The sequence below is a fragment of the Gekko japonicus genome, unplaced genomic scaffold, assembly GCF_001447785.1.
Source record: "Gekko japonicus isolate JY-2015 unplaced genomic scaffold, Gekko_japonicus_V1.1 scaffold4505, whole genome shotgun sequence".
Lineage (NCBI taxonomy): Eukaryota > Metazoa > Chordata > Lepidosauria > Squamata > Gekkonidae > Gekko > Gekko japonicus.
The window spans coordinates 13,890-27,601 of NW_015165971.1; the positions used below are offsets into that span (position 1 = coordinate 13,890).

The 13,712-nt window shown below is 46.9% G+C and overlaps 1 protein-coding gene across 1 annotated transcript in view; it reads left to right on the top strand.

Moving 5' to 3' along the window:
* Positions 1–13,712, top strand: part of SFMBT2 (Scm-like with four mbt domains 2) — a gene marked incomplete at its 5' end in the record, with an annotated part of 33,685 nt that overhangs the window by 11,236 nt on the left and 8,737 nt on the right. The window contains 3 exons of the mRNA XM_015411469.1: positions 3,575–3,684; positions 11,409–11,584; positions 13,024–13,202. Coding sequence (XP_015266955.1) covers positions 3,575–3,684; positions 11,409–11,584; positions 13,024–13,202 — 465 coding nt within the window. The remainder of the gene's footprint in view (positions 1–3,574; positions 3,685–11,408; positions 11,585–13,023; positions 13,203–13,712) is intronic.

The following is a 13,712-nucleotide window of genomic DNA, read 5'->3' on the forward strand; positions in this document are numbered from 1 at the left end:
GGACCTCCTGATGGCACTGGTATTTCTGGCCACTGTGTGATACAGAATGTTGGACTGGATGGGCCTTTGGCCTGATCCAACATTGGCATCTCTTATGTTCTTAAGGACCATGGAGTGGGGCCATGGCTCAGTGGTAAAACATCTGTGTTGCATGCAGAGGGTCTCCAGTTAAAAGGATCAGGTAGTAAATTATGTCAAAAGTCCTCCTCCTGGTACCCTGGAAGCACCCTGCTGGTGAAGCAAAATGATATTGACCAATGGGCAGACTCAGGATAAAACAGCATTGTGTGCCTGTGAGTTCATCCAGCTGTGTCTCGACCTGATCGTCTAAAGGGGAGCTGTGCCGAGGCTGGAACTTCTATCCATGCTGGGGAGGAGGGGGTTAAAAAAACATTGTCTTTAACATGGGAGTGAGTTGGTGGGCGGAGCCAGGGTTGTTGACTTTTGAATCCTTGCCCAGTTTTCTTTTTCCTAGAAACCTAGTTATTGATCAGCATCAAAATGTCATGTTTTAAGCTCTAAATAACTGCAACAGAAGTGCTTTCTTGAAACAAGATACCTGCATGCCCCCAAGCAGCTGAGCGTTGAAAGGGAAACCCATTCCCAGCTTTCTGTGTCCCGGACCTTTGTCCTGCTGCTTGTCGGCACTTTAGCTGAAACCGAAAATTCGGTCCGCTGAAGAGTTGGCATGAAGTTCATTCCAGTAGCAGCATTGAAATGTTATATTTTAAGCTCTAAATAACTGCAACAGAAGTGCTTTCTTGAAACAAGATACCTGCATGCCCCCCAAACAGATGAGCATTTACAGGGGAACCCATTCCCACCTTTCTGTGTCCCAGACCTTTCTCCTGCTCCTAGCTTACCACTTTAGCACGAAACCGAAAATTCGGCCCCCCAAACAGTTGGCACAAAGTTCATTCCATTAGCAGCATGTCAATAGTCTTGCAGTGTTTCCTCTCTGCCGTGAGCATTGGATGTACTGAACACGTACAACCTATTTCCAAAGCACTTTTGGAATGGTTTCCTGTTTCTCTCTACCACGTTGGTCTCAAGTTTAACAAAACTGAATGGGAATTCCAGTGGAGGTGTTAAACCCAATTAGATCTCCTTCTCCAGAGAAGCCAAAGAGGTGAGATTTATGTGGTAGTTTCTTTTCCCCCTTATTCCCTTTTCCACCGCAGTGTTTTTTTGGGAGAGAATGTCATTGCTGGGAGAACATGGCTTAGGTGATAATGGGCTCCCAAGGGAGGTAGACGCTAAGCTCAGACATCTTGAAGAAAATAAGAGCCGGCGATATTGTCTCTTTTATTTTTCTCATCCTGAAAATGAAACAACCGTATTCTCAGAGCACACTTCTCAGATGTGAATGTGAAGATTGGTACAGGCCATATGAACAAAATAAGCCAGTCAAGTGGTGAAGAAGCTGTGTAGGAGGAAGAAAGACTTAGGGATTTCATACATTAAACAGCATCATCAGAAGAATGCAATCTGTGTACATCTTGGTTTCTGGATTCCCAGAAAAATCCTCCTTTTCTAGTGTATGCCTGGGAAGCGAGGGAATACTAGTGGTCAATGGGACACTGTGGCTACAGAAAGCTGGCAACAACCCTTGCATCCTATCACCTACGACCTCGTCCTTTTAACTGGAGATGCCGAGGATTGAACCTGGGACCTTCTGCATGCAAAGCAGAGGCTCTTCCACTGAGCCAAAGCCTGTCCCCGACCCTCTGTTGGTTTCAGATGGGTAGCCGTGTTGGTGTGCAATTAGAAGAGCAAGATTCGAGCTCCTTATCTGATGAAGGTGTCTGACCAAGAAAGCCAGTTTGGTGTAGTGGTTAAGAGCAGCGGACTCTAATCTGCAGAACCAGGTTTGATTCCCCATTCCTCCATATGCAGCCAGCTGGGTGACCTTGGGTCAGTCACAGTTCTCTCAGAGTTGTTCTCTCAAGAGCAGTTATCTCTGAACTCTCTCAGCCCCACTTACCTCACAGGGTGTCTGTTGTGGGGACAGGAAGGGAAGGAGATTGTAAACGGCTCTGTGACTCCTTCGGTTAGTGAAGAGTGGGGTATAAAACCAACACTACTACTACTTTGTTTCTCGAAAGCTTGTACCCTGGAAATCTTGTTATTCACCTTGAATCTTGCTCCTCTGTTCGTTTGTGACCGGCAGGAAGGTGCCTCGTTTGCCATGCACGTGGGATTAAAGGTTCCACTATATGCGCTGGTTGGCTCAGGACACCATTGCAACCAACGATAAGGCTCTGAAGTTTATTTATTCTTTCTATTCATTTATTTTATTTGTTTGTTGGCTCGTTTATTAGACTTTTTTTCCCGTCTCTGATCTCCCAAAGGGTCTTGCAGCGACTTACAATACTTAAAAAACAACATCATAATAGATTTAAGTTAAAAACCAACAAAATCAAATAATACATGTATGATATTAAAATGTATCTCAGCACCATCAAACCAAGCCCCGAACATCTGGTTAACCTCCAAAAGCCAGCCTGAGCAATTCAGCCTTACAAGCCCTGTGAAAACTGAGAAAGTCCTGCAGGGCACGGGTGTCATCCAAGAGCGCATTCCACCGGGTAAGGGGCCATCCCCGAGAAAGCCCTTCCCTTCGTAACAGCCAATGGAACCATCCTGGGGTTGTTGACTAGGGTGCCAAGGAAAGAATGTGGCTTCCTGAAAGATCTTACTGGCAGTGGACCTTTTATTGCTCCAGAACGCAAACCGGAGGACCCCATGGAGATGGGACACCATCCCACTAGGTTTCCCAACCTCCAGGTGGTAGCCAAAAATGAGAGATCACGGGAGGAAGTGGAATTCCAAAAGCAACATCTGTGCGAAAAATAGCGAAGAGTCAATAAAGGTAAGTTGCAGAATGGTTTGCTGTAGTAATTTCCGTAGAAAATGTCCTTCTATTATCACTCACACGAATACTGCGCAATGAACAATTCGTTTCACAATATTTGCTCTATCTGAGCGTATAGCAATGATATTTCCAGTAGTCATGTATGGTCGTATCAATCACAGCTTATCAACTCCTGAAGGAAACATCCCATATTGGCTCTCCAATTATTAGACTCTCTGTTATTAGAGAGTCAACATAGAATGTTTCCTTCAGGAGTTGATAGGCTGGGATTGCTACATGTTCAGCTAAAGCAAATATTGTGAAACGAATTGTTCCTTGCGCAGTATTCATTTGCGTGTGAGCGATGATAGAAGAAGATTTTCTACAGAAATTACTACAGTGAGCAACTCATCTTTATTGACTCTTCGTTATTTTTGTCACGGATGTCGTTTTTGGAATTCCTCCATCTCCAGGTAGCAGCTGGAGATCTCCCGGAATAACAACTGGTCTCCAGGTGACAGAGATCAGTTCCCTTGGAGAAAAAGGCCACTGTGGAAGATGGACTCTGTGGCATTATATCCACTGAAGTCCCTCCTCTCCCCCAAACCTCGCCCTCCTCAGGCTCCACCCCCCAAATCTCTAGGTATTCCCCAACCCGGAGCCGGCAACCCTACATCCCCTCTCAAACAGGTACCGTTTTTCTTTGCCATCTTTCCACAGGTCCTCAGCATGGTCATCAACTCGGCTTACAAACCCGGGAGTGTCTTGCGGGAGCTGCAGCTGGTGGAAGACCCCAGGTGGAACTTCCAGGAGGAGACGCTCAAAGCAAAGTAAGGGCTTCATTCGAGGGCTCGTGAACATGTGAAGAGCTGCCTTGTATTGAATCAGACCATTACATAAGAACATAAGAGATGCCAATGTTGGATCAGGCCATCCAGTCCAACACTCTGTATCACACAGTGGCCAGAAATACCAGTGCCATCAGGAGGTCCAGCAGTGGGGCCAGGACATTAGAAGCCCTCCCACTGTTGACCCCCCCCAAGCACCAAGATGTCAGAGCATCACTTGCCCCAGAGCCCCTATCTATACCTTGTGGCTAATAGCCACTGATGGACCTCTGCTCCATATGCTTATCTTATTCCCTTTTGAAGCCGTCCATGCTTGTAGCCGCCGCCACTTCCTGTGGCAGTGAATTCCAAGTGTTAATCACTCTTTGGGTGAATAAGTACTTCCTTTTATCCGTTCTAACCCGACCGCTCAGCAATTTCATGGAGTGCCCACGAGTTCTTGTATTGTGAGAAAGGGAGAAAAGTACCTCTTTCTCTACCTGTTCTTTCCCATGCATAGTCTTGTAAACCTCGATCATGTCACCCCTCAGTCGTCTTTTCTCCAAGCTAAAGAGCCCTAAGCGCTTTAACCTTTCCTCATAGGGAAAGTGTTCCAACCCCTTTATCATTCGAGTTGCCCTTTTCTGCACTTTTTCCAAAGCTATAATATCCTTTTTAAGGTGTGGTGACCAGAACTGCACACAGTATTCCAAATGAGGTCGCACCAGCTCTAAATAGAACCGTTGTTCTATCAGAGTCAGTGCTGTCTACCTAGACTGGCAGCTGCTTTCAAGCTGAGGCGTTTCATATCTCCTAGGACTAGATCCTTAACTGGAGATATCGGGGATTGAACCTGCTGGATCAGACCAGTGGGCCATCTAGTCCAGCATCCTGCTTCACACAGCAGCCAACGAGTTCCTCTGGAGAGCCAACAACAGGGCATCGAGACCAAGGCCTTCCCTTGATGTTGCCCCCTGGCTCTGGGATTCAGAGGATTCAGTGCCTCTGAATGTGGAGGTTCCTCTCAGCCACCATGGCTCGTAGCCATTGATCTAAACTCGATTTATAGATGTTTCTTCCTGCGGCCATCATGACATCCCCCTGGCAGCGAATTCCCCATTTTAATCAGTCTCTGTGTAAAGTAATCTTTCCTTTTGTCCGTCCTGAACCGACTGCCCATCAGCTTCATTGGATGCCATCAAGTTTTAATCTTTGGGGAGAGGGAGAGAATTTCCTCTTTCTCAACTCTCTCCACCCCATGCATAATGTTATAAACCTCTATCAATGTCTAAACTGAGCATAGCAATCGAGACTTTTGCAGTGATAGTTGTTTTTAGTATTGTTTTAAAATGTTGTGTTTAATTACCGACCTGATATGTGACTGTCATCACAAATTGTGTGCCTTGTAGTGGGCCCCGAGTCCATTCGCAGGAAGGGCAGAATCGAAAATGAATCAAATAAATAAGTCTATCCCCCCTTAATCAGCTCTTTTCTAAACTGAAAAGTGCCCGACACTTAGGGAAGATGCTCCAACCCCCCGCCCCCATCATCTCTCCCTCATGTTAATTTCTACACCACTCAGTAACATGTTTAGAAATTCATGGTCTGTTTCAGCTCTGTTGGAGATTTCCACGGGTACCTATGTCCACATGTGACGGCTGGGATTCCTAGATCTTAAAGAAAGCAAATACACCCTTCCAGTAACTTTCCCCTTGGCCGGAAGGGTCCAGTCTCTTCTCTGCCGTAGCAGAAACACAGCCGCTCATCACTGAAGAACAAATCATGCCATTTTATGCTCACATGGTGCAGAATTTATAGAACCTTTCAAGATGGCATGTCGGGTTTCCCCCCCCTCTGCAGAACGTATTCTGACCGGGTCAATATTTATTTATTTATTTTAATGTACATTATTTCAAGTCCTCCTGTCTCACTGAGAGTCAAGGTGGATTACACGGAGTAAGTCGTTACAGTCAATGGGGTGGGCATTCAGTAAGCAATGAAATAGGATTAAGGGATGCAGAAATTCGAAAACAGCCAAAACAAATAAGAATTAACATGACATGCTAAACCATTGATTGATTGACTGATTGATTTGATTTGATTTATATCCCACCCTCCCTGCGATCGGTCTCAGGCCAGCTGACGAGGTCACACAGAATATTGTGACTGCAAAAGAACGCATAAAATTCAACAATTAAATTTTAAGATTTAAAAAAGTTTAAATTTCATATAAAAAACCAGAGTAAAAGTCACCTTGGTAGGGATGCTCAGATGTAAACCTTCCGGGTGGTGTTGGGACCAGTGTTCCCTCTAAGCTTTTTTTTCCCCCTCTGCATAACGTATTCTGACCGGGGCAATATTTATTTATTTAGTTTAATGTACATTATTTCAAGTCCTCCTTTCTCACTGAGAGTCAAGGTGGATTACACGGAGTAAGTCGTTACAGTCAATGGGGTGGGCATTCAGTAAGCAATGAAATAGGATTAAGGGATGCAGAAATTCGAAAACAGCCAAAACAAATAAGAATTAACATGACATGCTAAACCATTGATTGATTGACTGATTGATTTGATTTGATTTATATCCCACCCTCCCTGCGATCGGTCTCAGGCCAGCTTACGAGGTCATACAGAATATTGTGACCGCAAAAGAACGCATAGAATTCAACAGTTAAATTTTAAGATTTAAAAAAGTTCAAATTTCATATAAAAAACCAGAGTAAAAGTCACCTTGGTAGGGATGCTCAGATGTAAACCTTCCGGGTGGTGTTGGGACCAGTGTTCCCTCTAAGCTGAGTTAGTGTGAGCCAGCTCACAGTTTTTTTAGCCTCCGGCTCACGGACTTTTGTCCTAGCTCAGGAAGGAGGGCTCCAGAGCAAACTGATTTACGCAGCAGCCCAATTGCTCGCTCACAACTTTAATGCCGGTAGCTCAGAAAGAGGACATTTTTGCTCACAAGACTCCACAGCTTAGTGGGAGCATTGGTTGGGAGGTATCAAGCCGCTAACTACTAGGCTAGGGTTGCCAGCCGTGCCAAAGTTACCTAGCAGATCATATGTACAACAATAGATAGTACATACCATACATAGTAGCACAGTCTGCACTGCAGTCCCCATGCCATTACCATACACCTTTCTGAGCCATTTTCGTTATTGTCTGGCTTTATTAACGTGTGGAATTCACTACCACAGGAAGTGGTAGCTTGCGTCGGTGGTTCCACACAAAAATGTACCTGGTAGGAGACTTGCACCCTGACGGCCCGCAGCACCACAGCAAGGGTGTGTTTTTTTTGTAAGAGGGCCTGGGGGGGGCGCCAGCTAAATAAATTGGGGGGGAGCTCCCTCCCCCCCAGCCAGGGCAGCCCTTCCCGAGGAGCTCCCTCCCTCCCCAAGGAGCTCTAGTGCCCCTTCCCACGTCGCCACAGCAGGAGCAGCTTGACCTCCACTTTCAGCTTTCTCCTGGGCCCGGAAGAGACGTGGTGTGCAGTGGCTGGGCTGGCTACAAAGCCGTACAACAACAGATAGTACATACCATACATACTAACACAGTCTGCAGTCCCCGTGCCATTACCATACACCTTTCTGAACCATTTCGTTATTGTCTGGCTTTATTAACGTGTGGAATTCACTACCACGGGAAGTGGTAGCGTGCGTTGGTGGTTCCACACAAAAATGTACCTGGTAGGAGACTTGCACCCTGACGGCCCGCAGCACCACAGCAAGGGTTTTTTTTTTGTAAGGGGGCCTGGGGGGGCGCCAGCTAAACCCGGAAGCTATGCAGGGTCAGCCCTAGTTAGTGTTTGAATGGCAGACTGCCCAGGAAAGTCCAGGGTCACTGTGCAGACGCAGTCAGTGGCAAACCACCTCTGTTCGTCTCTTGCCTCAGAAACCCGGCGGGGTGGTCTTAAGTCAGCTGTGACTTGACAGCCCTTTTGACCATCTCCCCAGGCCTAGAACAAAACTTTAACCACTACATGTTTGGTGTAGTGGTTAAGTGCGCGGCCTGAAATCTGGGAGAACCGGGTTCGATTCCCCCACTCCTCCACTTGCACCTACTGGATGACCTTGGGCAAGCCGTAGTTCTGGCTCAGCTGTTCTTGAAAAAAGAGCAGTTTCTGTCAGAGCTCTCTCAGCCTCACCTACCTCACAGGGTGTCTGTTGTGGGGAGGGGAAGGGAGAGGAGTTTGTAAGCCGCTCTGAGACTCCTTTGGGTAGTGAAGGGTGGGGTCTAAATCCAATCTCTTCTTCTTCTTGTGGTGGGGAGGGGAAGGGAAAGGAATTTGTCAGCCGTTCTGAGACTCCTTTGGGTAGTGAAGGGCGGGTTATAAATCCAATCTCTTCTTCTTCTTTTACCTCACAGGGTGTCTGTTGTGGGGAGGGGAAGGGAGAGGAGTCTGTAAGCCGCTCTGAGACTCCTTCGTGTAGTGAAGGGCGGGGTATAAATCCAATCTCCTCTTCCTTCTCCTCCTCCTCCTCCTCCTTCTTCTACATCACACCACTGCCCACCCTGACCTGCACGGCCCTGGCTAGCCTGGATCTCATCAGATCTCTGAGGCTAAGCATGGTCAGCCCTGGTTGATACTCAGATGGGAGACCACCAAAGAAGGCCAGGGAATTGGATAAAGCATACGGAGCAGAGGTCCATCAGTGGCTATTAGCCACAAGGTATAGATGCAACACTCTGTCTGGGGCAAGGGATGCTCTGTCTTCTTGGTGCTTGGGTGGGAGGGCAACAGTGGGAGGGCTTCTGGTGTCCTGCCCCCACTGCTGGAGCTCCTGATGGCCCCTGGTGTTTCTGGCCACTGTGTGATACAGAGTGTTGGACTGGGTGGACCACTGGCCTGATCCACCATTGGCTTCTCTTACGTTCTTATGTAGGGTCATGACACGGCAGCAGGCAATGGCAAACCACCTCTGAACATCTCTTGCCTTGAAGTCAGCTTGAGGGCCATTTCCCACCACCAATAGCCAATGATAACTGTAACTTCCATAGGTGTAGGGTATTGACTGTTCACCCTGACCTGGATGGCCCAGGGTAGCCGAATCTTGTCAGATCTTCGAAGCTAAGCAGGGTCAGCCCTGGTTAGGACTTGGATGGGAGACCAAGGAATACCAGGGTTGTGACACAGAGGCAGGCAATGGCAAACCACCTCTGAATGTCTCTTGCCTTGAAAACCCTACAGGGTTGCCGTAAGTTGGCTGTGACTTGTTGGCATCACTGTGAGACATGGGCATGGACAGGGCTTTTTTTGTAGAAAAAGCCCAGCAGGAACTCATTAGCATAATAGGCCACACCCAACAGCAGAAACTCATTAGCATATTAGGCAACACCCCTGACACCGTATCTTATTAGCATATTAGGCCACACCCCCATGTTATCAGAAGCGTGCTCATCCAGCCACACCCACCTTTTGCTTCTTATTCTGTTTGCTTTGTTGTCAAAACTCAGGGCTTTTTTTGTAGCAGGAACTCCTTTGCGTGTTAGGCCACACACCCCTAATGTAGCCAGTCCTAATTCGTTTCTGCTGTTAGGTGTGGCCTATTATGCTAATGCGTTCCTGGTGGGCGTGGCCAACTCAGGAGCCAGCCGGGACTCCGTTCCTGTGCGTTCCTGCCCAAAAATAGCCCTGGCATGGAATAAAGAAGGTCAGATAGTAAACCCGCTGTTCAAAGCAAGACTTCTCCGTATTCTTGGATTATATCAGCGTGTTATTTCCCCCCCCCCTTCAAAGTTCCCTTATATGGGTCATTACGCCGGCGATCTTTGATCTCCGTTCCCTTTAGCCTCGCTTGTAATATGTTTAATTGGAAAAGCGAAATCCATTTTCCACCGAGGAATCTTGTTAATGCTACAGTTGACACGGAGCCCGCTGAACTTTAAAGTCTGCACCGTGCTCCCGGCTAATAGGGCCCGGTGTCTTTTTATTACTTAAAAGATAGCTGGCGAAATGAAAGGCTTGTTGGAACGGCAATTACGCTATTAATAATGGGAACGTCTGAGCTGATGCCATTCGGTTCAGTGGCGTTTTAGATATTTTATTGGGCGTCTGCCCAAGCAGGTTGTTGAAAATTAGAAGGGGGAGTAGAGGGTGCTTCCAAACTATGTTCTGGAAAATCCTAAAATTCTTCGTTGCTGTTGTTTTTCATTTAAGATTTTTATTATTGATTTCCTTAAGAAGGGGTAGGGTAGGGATGTGGGACAAGGTGTGGGTTGTTACGACATCCGGGAAACAGTAGAGCACAGAGAATCAACTAACAATTTAAACCACTTAGATCCAGTTTTACAAATAAACATACATCATTCCTTTGTAAACACGTTTTCTAATTACCATTGTAATGTATACGTTCAGAGTCTATCTCTCTAATCTCTTGTTCGGGTCCACATATAAATGGTTCCCGGAAAATCCTAAGATTCTTTGACGGGCTTATCAAAGGATCGTAATAAAGACCAGGAACGGTAGAGAAATATGTGTAAGCAAACCTTACCTGCAATTGACTGTCTTCTCCAGTGTTGTTCTGGGTACCTTCCAGGATGCATTTAGGCAGTGGGACAAGGGTTGCCAGGTCCCCCAGTAGGGCGGGGGATCCCCCAGTTTCAGGCGCTCCGCCCCCCAATTACCCCCGCGGGGAAGGAAGAAGTCAGAAATAAGTGACGTGCCTACGTCACCCCGAAGCAGGGTATAAAATCCAGCTCTTCTTCTTCCACATAAAGCCTGCTGGGTGCCCACGGGGCAGTCACAGTCCTTGTCAGTACACTCTCAACCCCATGGTACGTCATAAGGTGCCTGTTGTGGGGAGAGGCAGCGTGGTGTAGTGGTTAACAGCAGCAGACTCTAATCTGGAGAACCGGGGTTGATTCCCCACTCCTTCTCTACCTGAAGCCTGCTGGGTGACCTTGGGTCAGTCCCAGTTCTCTCCGAGCTGACCTCTCAAGAGCAGTTCTCTCCGAGCTCTCTCAGCCCCACCTATCTCCTTACAAAGGTGCCTGTTGTGGGGAGAGGAAGGCAAGGCGATTGTAAGCCGCTTTGAGGCTTCTTAAGGTAGGAGAAAAGCAGGGTATAAAAACCAGCTCGTCTTCCCAGGAGGAGTACATTTAAAAAAAAGAAATCTACTAAGTCCTTTTTTTTTCTTTTCAAAAACACTTCATTAGGATATATTATTAAGTCAGATACAAATTGTAATATTAGTCATTATACATCCTTACTTCTATTTTTCTCCCCCCCTTAGCTTCCCACAGTGCTCCAACCTCCAGCCCAATTCTTTAATTTACTTCTAATTTTCCCTAATCCTTTCATCATAGTATACCAGTAACATTTCTTTCACTCATCATTCACTTCTAACTAATTTTCTTTTAGTAACACTCGCTTTTCAATAACTGTCAAAGCAAATTAAATTGTCCTTTACATCCCAATATTTCTCTAAGTAATCTTTAAAGTCTTTCCAGTCTGCATAGAATTCTTCTGCTTCAAGATTCTTAAGTTTCCTTGTCATTTTGTCCATTTCAACCATAAATAGTAATTTCTTTATCCAGTCCCCGATTTCCGGAACTCTGTCTTGCTTCCAGCATTGAGCATAAGTCATTCTAGCTGTTGTAATCATATACCACATCAAAGTCCTTTTCCCCACATTAACTTCTTCCATTTTAAGTCCCAACAGTAGTATTTCAGGTTAGAAATCTACTAAGTTCTTGATTGAGTCATGCTGACCGGGTTGTGACTTGCACCGACAGATACCGAGGGAAAACCTACAGGGCGACAGTCAAGATTGTCCGCACATCGGACCAAGTCCTGGATTTCTGCCGGAAGGTCTGCACCAAGCTGGAATGTTGTCCGAATTTATTCAGCCCTGTGCCAGTGACGGACGGCTGCCCGGAAAACTGCTCCGTCCATACAAAAACAAAATACAGTGAGTACAAGTGGGACCAAAGCACAGGCATCTGCTTATAGAAGATTGTCAACTGTCCGGGTTCCTGTAGGCCAGTCGGGACATTTTGGCTGATTCTGCATCGTCTTTTCCCTCCGTTGTTTTACGAAACCCATGTTGGAATAGGCAGTCAGTTTTTATTCGGTGCATAACCAGCACAATTCAGTCAAAACAGTTTAAAATCTCTAGGGTTCATTCGTAAAACATTTATAAACCAGTCTGCACTTATAGCAGTCTTATCTGGGATCCTTTGGTTGAACTCCATATAGTAAAGGTAAAGGTTCCCTTGCTCGAAAGCCAGTCGAATCCGACTCTACGGTTGCGGTGCTCATCTCTGTTTCAAAGGCGAAGAGCCAGCGCTGTCCGAAGACATTTCCGTGGTCATGTGGCCGGCATGACTAAACACCAAGGCGCACGGAACGCTGTTACCTCCCCACCGAAGTGGTACCTATTTATCTACTTGCAATTTCTTGCTTTCGCACTGCTAGTTTGGCAGGAGCTGGAACTAGAGAAGGGAGCTCACCCCGTCTTGCCGCACCCGGGTCTCGAACTGCTGAACTACCGACCTTCCGCAGCCTGCAGTTCAGCGTCTTAACCACTTGAGCCACCGCAGCTCCTGAACTACATATAAACACCTATAAATTACATTATAGACAAATAAAATGAAATCCATCCAATGTGCTTCCTATTTTGTCTGCTTCAGTTCTTTACTTGATCCTTACGAATTCTATAAGCTGTTGCCAGAAACCTAGCACACAAATGAGAGAGAGTGGAGGATTGGAATCCGATAGAAATGTCTTGCTTATCTCCGCATCTGGGTAGCCAAGGAACTTCCCTAATATGGGTTGAAGAAACTTTCCCCGAATTTCTTTATAGTACAAACAGTGCAATAATATGTGCTCCATTGCCTCTACTTTTCCTGAACCACAAGGAATAGAAATTCCCCTCTGTGCTGCATGCTGCTTTCACTTCATTTGATCATCAGATTTTAAGGTAGCCTCCACACTCCATGGAGTACTCTCTGTGTCAAAGTGGTCATCTTCTGGGCGTGGAACAGTGGTCACTGGAGGTCTGGAGGGGGAGGTGTTTGTGAATTTCCTGTGTTCACACAGAGAGTACTCCATCTTTCTGTGTGATACCTCTGAGGATGCCAGTCACAGCTGCTGGCGAAACGCCAGGTCCTACAATGCCAAGACCACAGCCATACAGCCCGGAAAACCTACAACAGCTAATGAACTCCGGCCGGGAAAGCCTTCGACAACATAAAATAGGACCTCATCCGTTGCTTAGCCCAAATCAGCACTTTAGGAGGGGGCCACAATAATGTGATCTTTTTAAAGAAATGTGACCGTGCTGCTAAACGCAGGCTGTTGGATGATTTGGTGTGACGTTGGGGGTCTCCTGCTCACATTTTGTTCCAGCTTATTATTACGGGAAGAGGAGGAAAGTTGCGAAGCCTCCGTTTGGGGAGACTGACAGCCGCAGCTTGGAGAGGAAACACAGCCAGCTGGCGAGGCGCAGGAAGAGGCGGAAACCCATCCTAGTGCAAAAGAAAAGGCAGCTGTCGGCGGCGGATCTGAACGTGACCGGATCGGCCGAGGTAAAGTTGGGATTTTGATCCCTCTTGTCGAAACGTCCAGGACAGGGGCCGTTCCTTTGTAAAACTGCAGCAGTTGGAGACAGAGTTGCTAGTGCAGGGGTCCCCAATGATACCCCTTCCTCCGGAGCAGCACTGAGTGGACCACTGGCCTAATCCGGCGGGCCCTTCTTACATTCTTAATGTCACTCAGTCAGTCACCTTTATTGGCATGTGCAGATACCAGAGCCAGTTTGGTGTAGTGGTTAAGTGCGCGGACTCTAATCTGGGAGAACCGGGTTTGATTCCCCACTCCTCCGCTTGCACCTGGATGGACAGCCTTGGGCAAGCCATGGTTCTGATAAGAGCTGCTCTTGAAAAAGAGCCGTTTCTGTCAAGAGCTCTCTCAGCCCCACCTACCTGACAGGGTGTCTGTTGTGGGGAGGGGGAGGGGAAGGAGTTTGTAAGCCGCTCTGAGACACCTTTGGGTAGTGAAGGGCGGGGTATAAATCCAATCTCTTCTTCTTCTTCTTT